The following is a 21,163-nucleotide window of genomic DNA, read 5'->3' on the forward strand; positions in this document are numbered from 1 at the left end:
AGTGAACCAAGATCATGCCTTTGCACCCCAGCCTGGGTGACAGAGTAAGACCACATATCGGCCGGGCCTGGTGGCTCACGCCTGTAATTCCAGCACTTTGAGAGGCCGAAGCGGGCGGATCACAAGGTCAGGAGATCGACACCACCCTGGCCAACATGGTGAAACCCCGTCTCCACTAAAAATACAAAAATTAGCTGGGCATGGTGGCGCGTGCCTGTAGTCCCAGCTACTTGGCAGGCTGAGGCAGGAGAATCGCTTGAACCCGGGAGGCGGAGGTTGCAGTGAGCCGAGATTGCACCATTGTGACAGAGCGAGACTCCATCTCAAAAAAAAAAAAAAGAAAAAGAAAAAGAAAAAAAAAGAAAAGACCACATATATATATATATAAAAATATATATGGCATGCAAACAGAAATGAAGTTTTCAGGGCGACAGGCAGATGGCAAAGTTTAATCCAGTTCCAGTTCAGCCCCCTCTCGCCTCCGTCCCTCTCTACCTCCATCCCAAGAAAAACCGGTACAGAGGGTCTGGTGCAGGGTAGGCTGGGGCAGGCTCTGTGTGTGTTGGAGTGAGGAGCGGAGGTTGTACAGACAGAGGTGTGGGATCACAGGCTGACCGAGCCCGGAAGAATTCCAGACCCCCCTTTGCTAGTTGCAGGTGCAGATTAACAACAGCAGGTGTGCCAGGTGGGGCTCAGAGTTCACCCAAGTGAGCTGGACCACGTGAGAGTTGAACCATAGGACTGGGCCACCAGGAGGTGGGGTGCCCCTCCAGGGAAGAGGGGAGCAGGTGGGGGGGAGGGGCTGGGCCTTTTCCCAGTGTGCCCCCCTCCCTCTCCCTACACCCAGAGAGATGTGACAGCACCTGAGAGGCGAGGACAGGGCCACACAGACCCCCTTCTTTCTGTGACCCTCCTGAAGCCCTCACACCAACAGTGTCTGTGTTTGCTGAAGGCCACCAGGACTCCAAGAATCCCAGCTGGCAGGCTTTTTTCTTTTTTTTAAATAAATGTTTTTGTGTATATTTAAGGTAGACAATCTGATATGATGGGATTCATATAGATAGCACAAAGGTTCCTATAGCAAAGCAAGTTAACATATCCACCATCTCATAGTTCCCCTTTTTTTTTTTTTTTTGGTGGCAAGAGCAGCTAAAACACACTCATTTTGCATGAACTCCAAATACGAACAGTGCACGCTGATGGCCTGCAGTCCTCTGCCGTGCTTGGCTCTCTGGACGGTTCATTCTACATGGCTGCTGCTTTGCGTCCTCTGACCTCCCCATTCCCTATCCTGAACCCCCCAAACTCCTCTTCACTCAGACGGTGGGTGCTCCTGTAGAGCGGCAAGGCAAGGATGGGGCTCTCCAGGGGACCCTGCCAGTCCTCCATCTTCTGGTCACCACCTTGACAAAGCAGTGGAGACTCAAGTCAGGCAGGCTCACCTCCCAGCCATCCCCTCCTGAGGCGTCTGAGAGCGTTCGTTTGTTTTGAGATGGAGTTTTGCTCTTTTTGTCCAGGCTGGAGTGCAATGGCACGATCTCAGCTCACTGCAACCTCCACCTCCTGGGTTCAAGTGATTCTCCTGCCTCAGTCTCCCGAGTAGCTGGGATTACAGGTGCGCACCACCACACCCGGCTAATTTTGTATTTTTAGTAGAGACGGGGTTTCTTCATGTTGGCCAGGCTGGTCTCGAACTCCTGACCTCAGGTGATTCGCCTGCCTCAGCCTCCCAAAGTGCTGAGATTACAGGCATGAGCCACTGTGCCCGGCCTGCCTCTGGGAGTTTTATGGTGCCAAGCACATCAGTGCCCCAGCAGGAGAGACATGAGGCTTACCCCACTAAATGAAGGCTGTACCCCATTTTACAGAAGGAAAAACTGAGGCTCGGCGAGGTGACATGGCTCACCCACGAGTCTGGCCTCTGGAAAGACCAGACTTGGTAGAAGTGAGATGGGAAAGTGCCAAGGACAGACTCCTGGCAGAGCCACGTAAGGGCCTGGGCCACGGGCAGAGGATGAGAACCAGGACACGGCAGTGTCTCCCAAACAAAGAGAGATGAGTTCACAGAGGCAGGGCTGGGACCACCAAAGCCAGACAGGCAGAGCACACAGGCCTGTGGTGCCTGCGCTCAGACACTACAAAGGCCTTGGTCACCTTACATGTTAGTAAAGCCATGGCCTTGGAGAGGGCACCCTGGGAGGCTGGGCCCCAGGCTCTTGCCACCACCTCGGAAAGACTGCCCAATGTGGTTCTCACAGAAGGCAGGAGCTCCTGGTCCACCTTGGTCTCCTGGAGGCATCATCCCTGCATCCCTGCTCAGACCCCATAAAGAACTTAGGAGAGTGCCCTCCCAGAGGCCAGCAGACTGTGTTACAGGGCAACTGGGAGCATTGGCCAGGGTCCGATAACGCCTTGAATGTGTAAGCCTCAGTAGGCACATGGCACACAGTAGGTCCTCATAAACACCTTCGAGTCATGCGTAAGTGGTGATGGCCCTTCTTTGCCCTGGCCACAGCCCTGCCCTGCAAGCCCCACTACCTGAGCTCTGCAGCCAGAGCCCGGTTGGACCTCTCAGGCCATCAGCAGCTCTCCCTCCTCCCTGCATCGAGCACCCATTTCCTACCTGGCCCACGTGGTCCAGCCCAGCATCCTGGAGGTGATGGCCGCAGTGGAGGCAAGGCTGCCAACCAGCACGATGGTGGGTGCCCTGGGCAACCCTCCTGGGAGGGGGCGGAGGCAGCTGGGTTGGGCTTCCTTTAGGCAGGGGCCAGGGTGGGCATGGTTGCCTCCTGTGCCCTCTCTGCTCTCCGCAGTGGCTGGGTAGAGCTGTCCCACTTCCCATCGACCTGTGTCTTGGACACTAGCACCCTCCCGGCACAGAAACGCCAGCTGCCCCTCTGGAAATCCAAGGGCCCTCTCACCTGGGGGCACCACTGTGAGGGCGCTGTGCTGGACATTGACGTTGTTTGCAGCCTGGCACCGGAACCAGTCCGATGTCTGGCTCGGCAGGAAGAAGAAGTTGGCAGGCTGCCTGTGGCGTGGTCTCTGCTGCAGGTGGACCTGCCCATCCTTCCCGATCAGGCTGTAGGTGATAGGTGGGCTGCCCGAGGACGCCTGGCAGATCATCTCCACCCTGGGGCCTGCCCCTCTGTCCTGCAGAGTGAAGTTGGCCCGCAGCTCAGACACTGGCTCTGGCAGAGTGGGAGAAGGTAGCACAGGCATGGCTGAGCGGTTTTAAACCCCTCCTCCTCAGTAAGTTCTCCTCATTACAAAATGCCTAATGAGCTTAGCTGTGGCTGCCGCCTCCTCCAGGCTGCCTTCTAGAGTTTGCCCTCCACCTTGTGTCTGGGCTGCTGCCCTACCTGCCGTGTGTACCACACAATTTCAAATTTGGTTTTTATCTTATTCTTAACTTTATTTTGAGACAGGGTCTTGCTCTGTCGCCCAGGCTGGAGTGCAATGGCGCGATCTAGGCTCACTGCAACCTCCGCCTCCCCAGCTCAAGCAATTCTCCCATCTCAGCCTCCCGAGTAGCTAGGACTACAGGTGTGCACCACCACATCCAGCTAATTTTTGTATTTTTTGTAGAGATGGGGTTTCACCATGTTGGCCAGGCTGGTCTCAAACTCCTGGGCTCAAGCAATCTTCTGCCTCAGCCTCCCAAAGTGCTGGGATTTTAGGCGTGAGCCACCATGCCCGGCCTGGTTTTATTCTTGTGTAGTGTATTTCAGATTGCCAGACTTAGCAAATAAAAATGCAGTTAAATTTTAATTTCAGATAAACAATGAATAATTTTTTACTATACGTATGTCCTATGTAAAATTTATCTGGCAACTCTATCATTCAGTCTCGTCTTTTTTACTGAAAGGCAAGCTACTTCAGGACAAGAACTGTCATGTAGAAGATTCTAGAATCCCCCAGGCCTTGAGCCTAATGCTCTAGACATTCTTACTGATTAGTAATAACCACCACTCTTGCCACCTACTAAAAGGCTTTCATTTAATAGGTCCCCTGAAGTAGGACCTATTATTATTTTAGAGACAGGGTCTCTGTTGCCCAGGCTAGAGTGCAATGGTGTGATCACAGCTCACTGCAGCCTCCAACTCCTGGGCTCAAATGATCCTCCCACCTCAGCCACCCAAGTAGCTGGGACGACAGGCATGCACCACCACACCTGATTAATTTTTTAAAAAATTGCTATTGGCTGGGTGCAGTGGCTCACGCCTATAATCCCAGCACTTTAGGAGGCCTAGGTGGGTGGATTACTTGAGGTCAGGAGTTTGAGACCAGCCTGGCCAACATGGTGAAACCCCGTGTCTACTAAAAATACAAAAATTAGCCGGCATGGGGGCAAGGGCCTGTAGTCCCAGCTACTCGGGAGGCTGAGGCAGGAGAATCGCTTGAATCTGGGAGGCGGAGGTTGCAGTGAGCCGAGATCGTGCCACTGCAGTTCAGCCTGGGCGACAGAGCAAGACTCCATCTCAAAAAAAGAAAATAATTTTTTTGCAGACACAGAGTATCACTCTGTGGTCCAGGCTGGTCTCAAACTCTTGGCTTCAAAGGATTCTCCCACCTTGGCCTCCCAAAATGCTGGGAATACAGATGTGAGCCACCTCGCTGGCCTCTGTTATTATTTTCCTTTTGCAGATAAAGCAGTTGAAGCTCAGCGGTCCAATGACTTGTTCAAGACCCCAGCCAGTAAGTGTAGGGATTTGAACCTTAGACTCGTTGGGCTGCAGATCCTGGGCTTATCTCCCCTAGGCTGTCTTTTCCTGGTGTTCTTAGGGTGTGGGCCAAAGGATGAATGGGGAGATTCCTTGTCCCACCCTAAGTCAGGCAATACTTCCTGATTCCCATACCCCATAGCTCCCACCAAGAAGGTTACCTGAGTTACTATCAGGATGGAAACAGGAAGAAGGCAGGGTTTGGAGCTGGACAGAGTGGGGTTTGAAAGCAGCCTTGGCCACTTGCCAGCCATGTGGCCTGGGGCGACTTTCTTTTTTTTTTTTTTTTTTTTTTTTTGAGATAGTCTTACACTGTCACCCAGGCTGGCATGCAGCAGCACAACCTTGGCTCACTGCAACCTTCATCTCCTGGGTTCAAGTGACTCTCTTGCCTCAGCCTCCCCAGTAGCTGGGATTATAGGTGCCCACCACCACACCCAGCTAATTTTTGTATTTTTAGTAGAGATGGGGTTTCACTACATTGGCCAGACTGGTCTCAAACTCCTGAGCTCAAGTGATCCTCCCGCCTGGGCCTCCCAAAATGCTGGGATTATAGGCGTGAGCCACCACACCCAGCCCCTGGGGCAACTTTCTTAACTCCCCAGAGTTTTAGCTTACATAGCTACAGACCCAGAGGCTCAGACCCCACCCCTGACGCTGCTGTGAAGATCAAGCGAAGTAATGCACAAAATGTGCCTAACTTTTTTTCGTTTCTTTTTTTTTTTTTTTTTTTGGAGACGCTCTGTTACCCAGGCTGGAGTACAGTGGCGCAATCTTGGCTCACTGCAACCTTTGCCTCCCGGGTTCAAGCGATTCTCCTGCCTCAGCCTCCTGAGTAGCTGGAACTACAGGTGCACCCCGCCACGCCCAGCTAATCTTTGTAATTTTAGTAGAAACAGGGTTTCGCCATGTTGCCCAGGCTGGTATCGAACTCCTGGGCTCAAGCGATCAGCCTGTCTCGGCCTCCCACAGTGCTGGGATTTGCGCCCAGCCAAACGTGCCTAGTTTATCACCTTGAGGTCCGAGCTGACAACTGGGGCCCAGTCATTTCTGCCACCATCGGGCTCTTTCCCTCTGTGCCCTCAGGCCCCTGCTAGGAGACTGTGCCCTCAGGGCCCCAGCCAGGGACAGCAAGTCCTGATTAAAGGCCCCAAGGGACTGAGAATGGCCTTGGAGGTGGCAGCCTGTCCTTGTCCGCACCCTCACACCCTGGCTCTCTCTAACCCCAGCAAGGTTCACAATCCCCACTCCCAGAGCTCCCCATTGATCTGCACCCCACCTGCTTCCTCAGCCCTGTGCCCCCCACCGCACTCACTGGACCACAGCTCCCAGTACATCTGCAGCCTGGCACTGTCCACATGGGCACCTGAGGTGGAGGCCGCCCGGCAGAAGTAGGTGAGCAGGTCTGGACTGGACTTGAGTGTGACGTTGAGGTTGAAGGAGGCCAGTTTGTGGGTCTTCACCACCTTCTTGGCCACCTTGATGTTCTTGGTTCCACAGAGGGAATAGGTGGTGGGCAGTGGTGGCTGGGGTGCATGGCAGGTTATGAGCACCCAGCGGCCTTTGGGGAAAACTTCCAGGACTTTGTAGGCAATGGAGACCACAGGGGTAATTTCTGGGAGATGAAAAGGTCCAAGGAGGAAGAAAGAAACCGACATTGATCAAGCACCTTAAGAAGGTACTGGTTTGGCCAGGCTCGGTGGCAAACACCTGTAATCCCAGCGTTTGGGAGGTCCAGGTGGACGGATCACTTGAGGTCAGGAGTTCAAAACCAGTGTAGCCAACATGGTGAAAGTCTCTCTACTACAAATACAAAAATTAGCCAAGCGTGGTGGTGCCCACCTGTAATCCCTGCTACTTGGGAAGCTAAGGCAGGAGAATCTCTTGAACCAGGAAGGCGGAGGTGGCAGGTGGCAGTGAGCCGAGATCACACCACTGCACTCCAGCCTGGGCGACAGAGGGAGACTCAGGAAAAAAAAAAAAAAAAAAAAAGGATGCTGGGTTTAGCATGTTCTCTCTCTCTCTCTTTTTTTTTTTTCAGATGGAGTCTTGCTCCGTCACCCAGGCTGGAGTGCAGTGGCACAATCTCTGCTCACCACAACCTCCGCCTCCTGAGTTCAAGTGATTCTCCTGCCTCAGCCTCCCGAGTAGCTGGGACTACAGGTGCATGCCACCATGCCTCGCTAATTTTTGTATTTTTAGTAGAGACAGGGTTTCACCATGTTGGTCAGGCTGGTCTCAAACTCCTGACCTCGTGATCCACCCGCCTTGGCCTCCCAAAGTGCTGGGATTACAGGATTGAGCCACCGCGCCCGGCTGCAATTTACTTCTATAACAAACCTGCACATGTACCCCTGAACCTAAAAATTACAAATAAATAAGTGAAACCAGTAGACCTCAGAGTAAAGAAAAAAGAAAGAAAGAAAATACTGATTTAGTGGTTCCTCAAAAAGTTAAACAGACTTACCATATGACTCAACAATTCCACGCCTAGACATATACCAAATAATAGAAAACAGGGACTCAAACAGATACCTGTACACACACGCTCATGGCAGCGTGATTCACCACAGCCAAAAGGTGGAAATGGCCCAAATATCTATCAACGGACAAATGGGTAAATAGAATGTGGTTGATCTATATAAGGAATATTACTCAGCCTAAAAAGAAATGAGCACAGATGCAGGCTGCAACAGGGATGAGCCGTAACAACATTCCACTAAACAAAAAGGCAGACGCAAAGGGCAACCGTTGCATGATTCCATGTGTGTGCAAAGTTCAGAACAGGAGAACCCACAGAGACAGAAAGCAGATTGGTGGTTACTGGGGCCCAGGGGAGGGGGAAATGGGGAGTAACTGCCTAATAGATACCGGGTTTCCTTTTGGGGTGATGAAAATCTCTCGGAACTAGATAGCGGTGGTGGTTGAGCACCGTGGATGCACTAAATGCTGCTGAATTATCACTTTTTTTTTTTTTGAGACAGAGTCTTGCACAGTCGCCTCCCGTGTTCAAGAGATTCTCGTGCCTCAGCCTCCAGAGTAGCTGGGATTACAGGCACCCACCACTACGCCTGGCTAATTTTTGTATTTTTAGTAGACATGGGGTTTCATCATGTTGGCCAGACTGGTCTTGAAGTCGAGACCTCAGGTGGTCTGACCGCCTCAGCCTCCCAAAGTGCTGGGATTACAGGTGTGAGCCACTGCGCCCGGCCCACTTTTATTTATTTATTTAAAGACAGAGTCTTGCTCTGTCGTCCAGACTGGAGTGCAGTAGCACGATCTCAGCTCACTGCAACCTCCACCTCCTGGGTTCAAGCGATTCTCCTGTCTCAGCCTACCATGTAGTGGGGACTCCAGGCATGCACCACCATGCCCAGCTAATTTTTGTGTTTTTAGTAGAGACGGGGTTTTTTCTTTTCCTTTTTTTTTAATCATATTAAACTTGTAGTTTTATTCAGGTTTGATTTTAACAAATGTGTCGGGGAGAGAGCCTCCAGGGAAGGGTAAAGCCCGTGGGGGCAGGGCTCTCCCAGATGCCTGAGGAGGGGGCAGGTCCCCTCCCCTCTCCTCCTCTTCCCTCCCCATCTGAAGGGGTTTGGGGAGAGACACAGGCAGGGGAGGGGGCTGGTCCCCAGTCTTTTGGGGTGGTGCTCAGGGCTATGGGTAACAGGGGACCAAACCAGGGATGAGTGGGGAGGGCACAAGGACCATTTGCCAGAATCCACTGCTTTCTGATTCCAGATTGAATTAAAAAACAAAAACAAACAAACAAAAACTAAACCACAAGCAGCAACCCACCCCCTTCTCCCCGAGCAGGGCTGTAGTGTGAGGGGGAAGAGGAGGGCAGCTTCCCCAAAGCCACGGCTTCGCTTGCTCCTGGCCAAGGGAGCTAGGTGAAGGGCAGGGGCTCCCCAGCAGATTGAGGGGATGCGAAAAACCAAAATAAAACATCAAATAAATTGTGTAGGAGGAGGCCGGGTGCGGTGGCTCACGCCTGTAATCCTAGCACTTTGGGAGGCCGAGGCGGGTGGATCACGAGGTCAGGAGATCGAGACCATCCTGGCTAACACGGTGAAACCCCATGTGTACTAAAAAATACAAAAAATTAGCCGGGCGTGGCGGCGGGTGCCTGTAGTCCCAGCTACTCGGGAGGCCGAGGCAGGAGAATGGCATGAGCCCGGGAGGTGGAGCTTGTAGTGAGCCGAGATCGTGCCACTGCACTCCAGCCTGGGCGACAGGGCGAGAATCCGTCTCAAAAAAAAAAAATTGTGTAGGAGGAGTCCAGCAGCCTAGGACCAGGCCAGAGCCAAGCCAGGCTGGGGGAGGGGGCCTCTTGGGAGGATCACTGCTGCCACCACTGCCACCCTGGGAGCCTTGATAGCAGCAGCTGCCTCCTCAGTCATGGCAGACAGCACCATGATCAGGATCTCTTCTCCACAGCTGTACTTCTGCTCAGTCTCTTTGACAAGGTCTCCCTCATGCAGATGAAGGTCCTCTCGCACCTCCATGCTGTCCTGGAGCAGTGATAGGTGCCCATCCTGGATGCCAATCAGCTGGAAGTCATTCCTTTTGATGCTGGGGACATCCATGTTACGAGTTGACAGGCAGATATCTCCATATTTCTTCCCAGTAAAGATGTCAGTACCAACCAGGTGGACCTTGGCATGGCCATGCTTGCCAGTCATCGAAGTAGACATCTCGACGATCTTACGTGGCTGGCCTTTGAGTACCACAAAGCCATTCTTTTTTTTTTTTATTTTTCCGAGACGGAGTCATGCTCTGTCGCCCAGGCTGGAGTGCAGTGGCACAATCTCGGCTCACCGCAAGCTCTGCCTCCCGGGTTCACGCCATTCTCCTGCCTCAGCCTCCAGAGTAGCTGGGACTACAGGCGCCCGCCACCACGCCCGGCTAATTTTTGTATTTTTAGTAGAGACAGGGTTTCATCATTTTAGCCAGGATGGTTTCGATCTCCTGACCTTGTGATCCGCCTGCCTCGGCCTCCCAAAGTGCTGGGATTACGAGTGTGAGCCACTGTGCCTGGCCATTACTGATTCTTTAAGACAGCAATTGGGATTAAACAAAAATGTTTCTGGAATAGGGGTTTGAGGGAGAGGGTTGTATTATACCAATGGCGGGGACCTGTTTGCATTTCAAGAATAGTGTGTAGGCCGGGCATAGTGGCTCACATCTGTATTCCCAGCACTGTGAGGCCGAGGCGGGTGGATCACCTGAGGTCAGGAGTTCAAGACCAGTCTGGACAACATGGAGAAATCCCGTCTCTACTAAAAATACAAAAATTATCTGGGCATGGTGGTACATGCTGTAATCCCAGCTACTCAGAAGACTGAGGCCAGAGAATCACTTGAACCCAGGAGACAGAGGTTACAGTGAGCCAATATCCTGCCATTGTACTCTAGCATGGGTGACAGAGCAAGACTCCGTCTCAAAAAAAAAAAAAGAAAAAGAAAAAGAATAGTGTGTATCAGGTGGGCACAGTAGCTCAGGCCCATAATACCAGCACTTTGGGAGGCCAAGGCGGGAGGATTGCTTAAGCCCAGGGGTTCCAGACCAGCCTAGGCAACATAGTGAGACCCCACTTCTATTTAATCAAAAGAAAAATTTAAAAAGAAAAAAAGAATACTGTGTGGTGGGGCAGTGCTTGGGGGAGGGGTAGAAAGAAGGGTCTATGAAATCTGAATATCATCGACGTCATGAATCGCCTTTGCTCGGCTGGGCATGTCTGCTCTGGAAACCACCCTGCAATGAGGAAACTGCTGATTGAGCAACTGGAACAAACCAGAGTGTGTGACCACTAAGCATGCTTCACTCTAGGCCAGTAACTCTCAACCAGGAGCAATTTTGCCTCCAGGGGAACTTTGGGTCTGGGGACATTTTTGGTTGTCAATATTGGGAGGTGGACTAGCTTGGGCAACACAGCAAGACCCTATCTCCACCAAAAAAAAAAAAAAAAAAAAAAAAATAGGGGTTGCTGCTGACATTTAGTGGGTAGAGGCCAAGGATGTCGCAAAGCATCCTACAGTGCACAGTCAGCCCCCACCGCGAAGAATGGTCTGGCCTCAAATGTCAGGAGTGCTGAGGTTGACAACTCTGGTCTAGACAACCGGCAGCAGCCTTCTAGAATCAGGATGTCTTCCCCTGCCCAGGGCTGCACAGACACCAACAATTATTTTCTCATCTGTGCGCCTTTGAAAATTTCATGATAACTCTCCTTTTTATATTTATTATTTATTTATTTATTTATTTATTTATTTATTTATTTATTTTTGAGATGGAGTCTCACTCTGTTACCCAGGCTGGAGTGCAATGTCGTGATCTCGTCTCACCACAACCTCCGCTTCCCAGGTTCAAGAAATTCTTCTGCCTTAGCCTCCCGAGTAGCTGGGATTACAGGCATGCGTCACCATGCCTGGCTAATTTTGTATTTTTAGTAGAGACAGGGTTTCTCCATGTTGGTTAGGCTGGTCTCAAACGCCCAACCTCAGGTGATCCACCTGCCTCAGACCCCCAAAGTGCTGGGATTACAGGTGTGAGCCACTGCGCCCCGCCTATTTATTTTTTTGAGACGAAGTCTTACCCTGTCGCCCAGGCCTCAGGGCAGTGGTGTAATCTTGGCTCGCTGCAACCTCTGCCTCCCGGGTTCAAGCAGTTCTCCTGCCTCAGCTGCCCGAGAAGCTGGGATTACAGACACATGCCACCACGCCTGTCTAATTTTGTATTTTTGGTAGAGATGGGGTTTTACCATGTTGGCCAGACTGGTCTCGAACTCCTGACCTCAGGTGATCCACCCACCTCGGCCTCCCAAAGTGCTGGGATTACAGGCATGAGCCACTGCACCCAGCCAGACTCTCCTTTTTAGATGGGGAAGAATACTTTTTTTTTTCAGGCCTGGCACAGTGGCTCACGCCTGTAATTCCAGCACTTTGGGAGGCTGAGGAGGGTGAATCGTTTGAGGCCAGGAGTTCAAAGCCAGCCTGGGCAACATGGTGAAACCCTGTCTCTATTAAAAATACACAAATTAGCCCAGTGTGGTGGCTCGAGCCTGTAGTCCCAGCTACTTGGGAGGCTGAGGCATGAGAATCACTTGAACCTGAGAGGTGGAGGCTGCAGTGAGCCGAGATTGTGCTGCTGCACTCCAGCCTGGGTGACAGAGTGAGACTGTGTCTCAAAAAAAAAAAAAGAAGGAATACTTTTTTTTTCCCCCAAACAGGCTTTCATGGAAAAATCTTCGATTTGAAGAAAGTGAAGGTGTATCTGGAGGTGAAGGCACCCTCTGGGGCATCCTCTTGCAGATGCCTCTGCTGATTCTTTAGTCAATTTGACCCTCATGGCCAAGAGGCCTTCTCTTCATGGTCCAGAAACTATCGCAGGGGCCAGAAGCCTGCCTCACGTGGGGAAGTGGGAGTCCAGGGCTGACACGCGATCACCCTTTCTTTTTGTTCTCTTTGCGAAGGAAAACGATCTTGACTTACAAAAATGGAAAGAAAAACTTCTCTCTCTTCATTTCCATTTCAGTCTTCATTAATAGAAGCTTGATTTGCATAAATTCACAGACAGGAACCATTTTTAAAGTACACTGTACCAGGGACATTCACTTTTTTTTTTTTCTTTTTTTGAGACGGAGTCTTGCTCTGTCGCCCAGGCTGGACTGCAGTGACACGATCTTGGTTCACTGCAACCTCCGCCTCCTGGGTTCAAGCGATTCTCCTGCCTCAGCCTCCCAAGTAGCTGGGATTACAGGCATGCACCACCACGCCCGGCTAATTTTTTGTGTTTTTAGTAGAGCTGGGGTTTCTCCATGTTGGCCAGGCTGGTCTTGAACACCTGAGCTCAGGAGATCTACCCCCATTGGCCTCTCAGAGTGCCCAGATTACAGGGTGAGCCACCGTCTCCGGCCGCACACTCACTTTATATCCTCACAAGACTTGTGTGGTTTTTTCCTTTTGATTATTTAGTTTATGGATCAGCCTGCCAATAAAGGATGGTCTATCATTTTTTTTTAATTTATTTTTTTTCTTTGAGACAGGGTCTTGCTTTGTCTCCCAGGCCTGAGTGCAGCGGCGCGATCTCAATTCACTGCAGCCTCTGCCTCCCTGTTTCAAGTGATTCTCCGCCTCACCCTCCTGAGTAGCTGGTATTACAGGTGCATGCCACCATGCTTGGCTAATTTTTGTATTTTTAATAGAGATGGGGTTTCACCATGTTGGCCAGGCTGGTCTACAACTCCTGACCTCAAGTGATCCACCCACCTCAGCCTTCCAAAGTGCTGGGATTATAGGCGTGAGCCACCCGCCTGGCCTATCATTTAATTAAAAATTCTTCTGCTTGTCTGGGCGTGGTGGCTCACACCTATAATCCCAGAGCTTTTGGAGGCCTAGGCAGGGGGATCCCTTGAGCCCAGGAGTTTGAGACCAGCCTGGGCAAAAAAGCAAGATCCTGTCTCTAAGAAAAAAAAAAAAGAATTGGCTGGGTGCAGTGGCTCATGCCTATAATCCTAACACTTTGGGAGGCCGAGGTGGGTGAATCACTTGAACTCAGAAGTTCGAGACCAGCCTGGCCAACATGGCAAAACCCCATCTCTACTAAAAATACAAAAATTAGCTGGGCATGGTGGCATGTGCCTGTAGTCCCAGCTACTCAGCAGGTTGAGGTGGGAGGATCTCTTCAACCTGGAAGGTGGAGGCTGCAGCGAGCCAAGATTGCACCACTGCACTCCAGCCTGGGTGACAAAGTGAGACCCTGTCTCAAAAAAAAAATTAAGCGGGCATGGTGGTATGCACCAGCTACTCAGGAGGCTGACATGGGAGGATGTTTGAGCCCAGGAGGTTGAGGCTTTAGTGAGCTGTAATCGCGCCACTGCACTCCAGCCTAGGTGACAGAGCAAGACCCTGTCTCAAAATAAGTAAGTAAGTAAATAAATAAATAAAATTCATCTGCTCTGCAAGAGCATTTAAATAATGGGATGGCACACTCAAAATCTGATAAAGTGACGACAGGGCTGCCCTCGGGACAGGAAGCTAAGCCAAGCCCAGGCTGGGCACGGGGTCACTGCAGGGAAACTGTGGAGGGCTCATGTCCAGGCCCGGACATGGTGCTGGTGCCCTGAGTGACTCCAAGGCCCTTCCAGATTGTGCTACCCCTCTCCAGACTGGTCTCTGTGACAACAGGAAGCTTAGAAATTCCAGTCCCAACCCTGGAGGTTGCAACTCATTGGACCTAGGGAGGGGCTCTGAGATCTGACTTTGAATAAGCCGCCGTCCGTTAAGGGTTGAATTATGCCCTCCAAAAAGATAGGTTCCAATGGTGACTCCCAGGACCTGCCCATGGGAACATATTTGGAAATCAGGTTTTTACAGATGGCTCCCCCTCTCTCAAGTTAAATATTAACTCCAGTAATTCATGCTGGATTAGGGTGGGGCCTGATGAGAAGAGGAAAGGAGACTCAGACACACACAGGGAGAATGGCATGAGGGAGGCAACCCCCAGAAACCAGGACAGGAGCCAGGAGCAGGTGCTCCCGCGGGGCCTTGGGAGGACCCAGCCCTGCAGACTCTGAGTCTTGGAATGCAGCTTCCAGCACTGTCAGAGAATGTGTTTCCTTCCTTGTTGCTGTTGTTTTTTGGTTGTCTTTTGTCTTTTGCTTTTTTTTTTTTTTTGAGACAGAGTCTTGCTCTGTCACTCAGGCTGGAGTGCAGTGGCACGATCTCGGCTCACTGCAACCTCCGCCTCTGGGTTCAAGCCATTCTTGTGCTTCAGCCTCCTAAGTAGCTGGGATTACAGGCACGCGCCACCATACCTGGCTGATTTTTGCATTTTTAGTAGAGACAGGGTTTCCGCATGTTGGCCAGGCTGGTCTGGAACGCCTGACCTTAGGTGATCCACCCACCTCGGCCTCACAAAGTGCTGGGATTATGGGCCTGAGCCATTGTGCCTGGCCTTGTTTGTTTTTGTTTTTGTGAGACAGAGTCTCGCTCCGTCGCCCAGGCTGCAGTGCAATGGCGCTATCCAGGCTCACTGCAACCTCTGCCTCCTGGGTTCAAGCGATTCTCCTGCCTCAGCCTCCTGAGTAGCTGGGATTACAGGCGACTGCCACCAAGCCTGGCTAATGTTTGTATTTTTAATAGAAATGGGGTTTCACCATGTTGGCCAGGCTGGTCTTGAACTCCTGACCTCAAGTGATCCGCCTGCCTAGGCCTCCCAAAGTGCTGGGATTACAGACATGAGCCACTGTGTCCGGCCTCCTCTGTGCCGTTTGGAGTGTAGGCTCAGCCAGAATCAAAATCCCCTGTATCCTCAACCTTCCAACCAACACCCTCCATCCTCTACATCTAATGGAAACCAGATCCCTCCTTCCCAGAGCCCTGTCTACCCCTTCAGGTGTCCCAAGCGATGTGGATCCCGGCAGCCTTCATGTCATGGGGCTAGGACAAAGGGGGACAACACCTTCTTGACATTTCCCCTTCCCTAAACTTTTCTCCCCTCTCCTTGCTAAACAGCAGTTATGTCTTCAGATACATTCCATACTGTCTTCTGGGTTACAATTATCTACCAACACCTATCCCTCCTTGAAGATGCCTGTCCGTGGTTCCTACCATGCTTAATGCTATACTTGCCAGAATTCTTGGGGATTTCAAAACACACAGGCACAGTGGCTCATACCTGTAACCCCCGCACTTTGGGAGGCTAAAGAGGGAGGATTGCTTGAGGCCAGGAGTTCAAGACCAGCTGGGCAAAATAGGAAGACCCAATTGCTACAAAAAAATTTGAAATATTAGGTCAGGCAGGGTGGCTCATGCCTGTAATCCCAGCACTTTGGGAGGCTGAGGCGGGCAGATCACTTGAGCTTGAGTCTGAGACGAGTCTGGCCAACACAGCAAAACCCTGTGTCTACAAAAAATGCAAAAATTAGCTGGGCATGGTGGTGCATGCCTATAGTCCCAGTTACTCTGGAGGCTGAGGCAGGATGATGGCTTGAGCCGGGGAGATGGAGGTTGCAGTGAGCTGAGTTTGTGCCACTGCATTCCAACCTGGGCAACATAGCAAGACCCTGTCTCAAAAAAAAAAATTAGCTTCCGGGTGTGGTGGTTCACGCCTGTAATCCCAGCACTTTGGGAGGCCAAGGTGGGCAGATCACGAGGTCAGGAGATCAACACCATCCTGGCTAACATGGTGAAACCCCATCTCTAGTAAAAGTACAAAAAATTAGCTGGGCATGGTGGCATGTGCCTGTAGTCCCAGCTACTGAAGAGGCTGAGGCAGGAGAATCCCTTGAACCTGGGAGGTGGAGGTTGCAGTGAGCCGAGATTGCACCAGTGCACTCCAGCCTGGGCGACAAAGCGAGACCCCGTCTCAAAAAAAAAAAAAAAATTAAATTAAATATTAGCTGGGTGTGATGGCGTGTGCCTGTAGTCCCAGGTACTTGGGAGGCTGGGGCAGGAGGATTGATTAAGCCCTGGCGGTTAAGGCTGCAGTGAGCGGTGATTGTGCCACTGCACTTTAGCCTTGGTGACAGAACGAGGCCCTGTGTCTAAAAGCAAAATGGAACAAAACAAAAAGCCAACCTACGCAGAGATCATCTTTCGAATATCCTGATCCCTCAGGTCCTTCACGTGTACCCAGCTTTCCACTTCCACTGAAGCTGTTTCAGCTGCATAATATGTCATCTCCAGGCTGCACTTTATTTAGCCAGTCCTTCCAGATGGGCCAAGGACTGGCGCCTTTTTTTGTTTGTTTGTTTTTTGTTTTTTTTTTTTGAGGCAGAGTCTCTCTCTGTTGCCCAGGCTGGAGTGCAGTGGTGCGATCTTGGTTCACTGCAACCTCCGCCTGCCGGGTTCAAGGGATTCTCCCACCTCAGCCTCCCGAGTAGCTGGGATTACAGACGTGCGCCACCACGCCCGGCTAATTTTTGTATTTTCATTAGAGACTGGGTTTCACCATATTGGTCAGGCTGGTCTCAAACTCCTGACCTCAGGTGATCTGCCTGCCTCGGCCTCCCAAAGTGCTGGGATTCCAGGCGTGAGCAGCTGCGTCCGGCTTGGCACCATCTTTCATGGCTGTCCTCATCCCATCCCATCCCATGCCATCTGCCAGCAGCTGCTATTGGCCTCCAGAATGTATGTCCACCCCATCTCCCTGCCTCTCCCGCATTGCCCAGTCTCTCCTCTGGATCCCCAGAGTAGCCTAATGGCTCTCCTGGATTTTGCCTTTGATCTCCATCCCACACAGTGTCCAAATGACCTCATCAAGGGTAAATCAGATTGCGTTTTCCCCTCCAAACCTCCTGTGGCTGCGCCCCACAGGGCCCTCCCCGGCCAACCCCACACCATGCCTCTGACCTCATTCAATACCCTTTGCCCCTTGCTTCCTGTGTTCTGGCCACACAGGGTCCCTGCCCAGGTACTTCCTGCTCGGTCGGCTCCTTTGGGTCCTTGCTGCACTGCCCCTTCCCAAACTCCACCCTCCCCTGCAAATGCTGCCCTCCTTCCCCTACCTACCCTGTGTTCCCTTTCCTTCTACCCTGCTTGCTTTTCTCTAGAACATTCTAACATACCTTAGAATGTGCTTTTTTTGCTCTGCCACCCAGGCTGAAGTGCACTGTTAATGATTACGGTTCACTGCAGCCTCACTTCCCGGACAAGCAATCCTCCCACCTCAGCCTCCCGAGTAGCTGGGACAACAGGTGCACCGCCCACCATGCCCAGCTAATTTAAAAAAATATTTTCTTTATACAAAAAAATCAGCTGGGCATGGTGGTGCATATTTGTAATCTCAGCTACTCAGGAGGCTGGGTGGAAGAATCCCTTGACCCCAGGAGGCAGAGGTTGCAGTAAGCTGAGATCGAGCCATTGCACTCCAGCCTGGGCGACAGAGTGAGACCCCCCATCTCAAAAAAAAAAAAAAATTTTTTTTTTTTTTTTTTAGAGATGGGGGTCTCACTGTGTCGCCCAGGCTGGTCTTGAACTCCTGGGCTCAACTGATCCTTTGGCTACAGCCTCCCAAAGTGCGGGATAACAGGCATAAGCCACTGAATGTTCTTATTTTTATTATCATCTGTCCCCCCAACCCCCACTAGAATGTAAGATACGGGAGGGGTTTGTTTCAGTGCCTTGCCACATTCTCAGGGCCTGGAATGGTGCCTGCAACCAAACAGGTGCTCAAGTATTTGTTGAATGAATAAATTATTTATCAGTCAGTCTCTTAGGAGTTTAGTTAGCAGGACTTGGTTGGCAAGAATCGGAGAAGTCGGGAGCCAGCCAAGAGGGGGAGGCGGAACTGCCCTGCACAGGTACTTCCCGGAGCCCCAGCTGCCTGCTCTCTTTTTAGCAGCCACACCAACAATGCATCCGTTTTTAAAGCAAATGAGGAAATAATGGTTCAACCTGGGCCTCATTCAAGTGAGAATGGCGTCATCATTACCCTGTACCTGCCCTTTAGCAAAATAGAGGGGGAAGGCCCTGCTCTGTAACCTGATGGCCTAGCAACAAGGGACAAGGGTTGGCTGGGACAATACAGGGAGGTGACTGTCCATCCTCACCTTAATGGACATGAGGGGAGGGGAGGGAAGGATGGGGCAAGAAAGTGCAGGCAGAAGGATGGAGCAGGCAAAGATGAGGAAGCAGGCCAGGCTAGGGGCTGTCAGGGACCTTCCCCAGCGTCCCCTCCTCCCTGGTCCTGTACCCAGCTGGGTCCCAGACACTCTCCACTCCCCACCTGCCTCTATAAGGAAGGCAGCCTCGTGTATGTCAGGCCCCTGGGGGAGCCTTAACTTCACCATCCTCTCACGGCCCTCCTCCTGGTCAGAGAATCCCAACCTCCCAGGCCCCACCAGAATTCCCCAGCCCTCCACGGGGCCTCGCCCACCGGGCAGAGCTGTGAGGGTCTCGGGGGGCTTCTGCTCCCGATCAGGGACCTGGGGCAAAGTGATGAGGATGCACCTGCCCAGGGAATCTTCCCTCCAAACAGCCCAGCCAAAGGCTGGAAGCTGAGCAACTTTCCTGCCTGTGTGACCCGGAGGTCCCCACACTGGCCTGCTTGGCCTGCCCATCTCCATCACTCCTAGGGCCCTGCAGCGTGGAGAGAGTGTACCAGAACTGTCCAGCCATCCTCCAGCACACACCTCCCCACTAGTAACTTCCTTCCCAGCCGAGGCGCCCTCCACCATGGGGGTTCTGACACCAGGGTCCCAGCTGGGGGACTTCTCCCAGCAGCAGGCTATGCCACTTACCTTCCTCCCGCGCCTTGGAGAAGCTGCTGGCGGCTGTAAGAGAGGTAAGGGCGATGAGGAGAGGGCCTGGTGTGGAGGGGAGACCAGAGACAGCCTCGAGACCCACCTGCTGAAGCCAGGAGGGAGGAGCAGGCTGATTCCTGGTAGTGAGGCCCCAGGACTCAGCTGGCACCATCACTCACAAAAGCTCTTTTGCACCCCTCCCCCCACAACAGCTCCTATCATCAGCCCATTTCGCAGATGGGTAAGTAGTGAGCCCAGAATGGTGAAGAAATCCCTGGACCACATATACAGCAAGTTTAGGGGCTGGTCCGAGACTCAAGCCCAGATCTTTCCCTCTCTGTCCATGTTTCCAGAGGTGCCCTTGCCTTCAGGCCTCATCTCTCCTGTGCTCCGAGTACCCCCACCTGAGCCCAAGACCTCAAGGCCCCAGCAGCAGCCCCACCATCACGTCCCCGGTGGACTCACCCAGCACGGCCAAGCAGAACAGCCCAGGGAAGCCCCATGCCTCGGTGGGTGTGGGGCCTCTGCTCGGGCAGTGAGAACCTCCTAGTTCCTGGCCTCTCCCACCCTGAGGCCCCTGGGATGCTCCTTGGGTGGGTGCCTGCAGTGGGGAGATAACCTGGAGGCCGCAGCACCCCAGGGCCTCAGCTACCAGGGTGGGGCCCAGAGAGCCCCGGCAGGCCCAGTACAGCAAACTCCCCCTCAATCCCCAGAGAAGTGGAAGGAGTTTGGACCTTGAAGCCAGACCAGGGCTTAGACTCGGCAGTCACCTCTGAGCCGCAGGATCCTGGGCTCACGTGGTGGGCAGAAGGTGTCCATGCTCCGCGGGGCACAGTGGCTCACGCCTGTAATCCCAGCACTTTGGGAGGCCTGGATGGGCGGATCACCTGAGGTCAGGAGTTCGAGACCAGCCTGGCCAACATGGCGAAACTCCATCTCTACTAAAAATACAAAAATTAGCCGGGCGTGGTGGCGTGCGCCTGTAATCCCAGCTACTTGGGAGACTGAGGCAGGAGAATTGCTTGAACCCAGGAGGCGGAGGTTGCAGTGAGCCGAGATCACGCTACTGCACTCCAGCCTGGGCAACAGAGTGAGACTCCATCTCAAAAAAAAAAAAGATGTCCACACTGTAACTTCTGGAGCCCGTGAGCGCCATGTTACGCGGCAAGGGGAATGAAGGCTGTGAATCTTCTCATTTTGAGAGGAGGAGCCTGTCCTACATGACCCAGGTGACCCTCATGTAATCACTGGGGCCTTTCCAAGCAGCTGGGGACCTGCTGAGCTGAGAAGAGGCAGCCCCACCCATGATGGTTCACAGCCGGGAGGCCAAGGCTGCACCCAGCCCCAGAATGAAACCCCAGACCGATGAGGCCCCTGGTCCTGGAGTGTGATGGGTCCTGGAGTCCTGGGTCCTGGAGCGTGGTGTGCCCAAGCACCGCCCTTCAGAAGTTCCTCAGGCCCCACTGAGGGTGGTGGGAGGTCACATGGATGGTCATTCCCCAGGGAACTGGCCCCAGTGCTGGCCTTGGCCAGCAGCAGACCCAGCTGCATCGCAGCCAGTGTGTGTGCAGAGTTCAGCCACAGAGCCTCCTGCACATGCAAGGAGGGTGGGGGTGAGCAGGGCCTCCCAGAGCCCTGAGGCCAGGGCCGGGGCCAGGCATTCCCCGGAACACAGAGAGATGTAAGGGCACAAGGGATTGAGGCTGGGACCCTGCCAGCTCCGCTGTGGGCCACTGCACCCGGCTTTGTGCCCAAGCTCAGCCTGGGGCTGCTGGACCAGCCTGTCACTTTCTGGCCCAGCTCAGTTTCCCACACTTTGTGTGGGGAATGCCTTTTCTGGCTGCCTCCTTCAGGAATGTGTCCCCTGCCACCAGGTGACCATTGCCTCCTGTGGGAGCTGCTGCCACCTGTGGCTCCTGACTGGTCAATCACACTCTCTGCCCCTGGGCACCGTCCAGGAGTGAACACCTGACCAAGGGAGGCCACTCACAGCCCCTGCCCAGCTCTCCTCTCAGCCTTTCCCAGGCACTTGCTGCACCGGAGGCCTGGGTGTGTTGGGAAGCTGGTCTGAGGGAGTGGCCCTGCTGACCAGGGAGTGGCCAAAAGGATGGTGGGGAGGCAGGTGCAGGTGTCCTGGAGGTCATTGCAGACTGGCTCTGTTGACCCCTCGGTGGTCCCCTCTCCCAGCTGGCAT

The 21,163-nt window shown here is 52.8% G+C and overlaps 2 protein-coding genes across 2 annotated transcripts; both read right to left on the reverse strand.

The window, feature by feature from the left end:
• Positions 1–1,001: 1,001 nt before the first annotated feature.
• C4H17orf99 (chromosome 4 C17orf99 homolog) lies at positions 1,002–19,788 on the reverse strand. The gene is made up of 6 exons (XM_063705729.1): positions 19,740–19,788; positions 19,435–19,617; positions 18,967–18,999; positions 6,040–6,339; positions 2,922–3,191; positions 1,002–1,403 (listed from the first exon to the last, which is right to left on the reverse strand). Exons 1-6 carry the CDS (start codon positions 19,786–19,788, stop codon positions 1,246–1,248), a joined length of 993 nt encoding a protein of 330 aa, XP_063561799.1. The 3' UTR covers positions 1,002–1,245.
• On the reverse strand, positions 9,014–9,466 carry LOC109026716 (eukaryotic translation initiation factor 5A-1-like; the record flags this gene model as incomplete). The annotated part of the gene is made up of 1 exon (XM_063705718.1): positions 9,014–9,466. A coding segment is annotated over one exon (453 nt), but the record flags the coding sequence as incomplete, so codon positions are not given.
• Positions 19,789–21,163: the final 1,375 nt, after the last annotated feature.

Source organism: Gorilla gorilla, chromosome 4 (assembly GCF_029281585.2).
Source record: "Gorilla gorilla gorilla isolate KB3781 chromosome 4, NHGRI_mGorGor1-v2.1_pri, whole genome shotgun sequence".
Classification (NCBI taxonomy): Eukaryota; Metazoa; Chordata; class Mammalia; order Primates; family Hominidae; genus Gorilla; species Gorilla gorilla.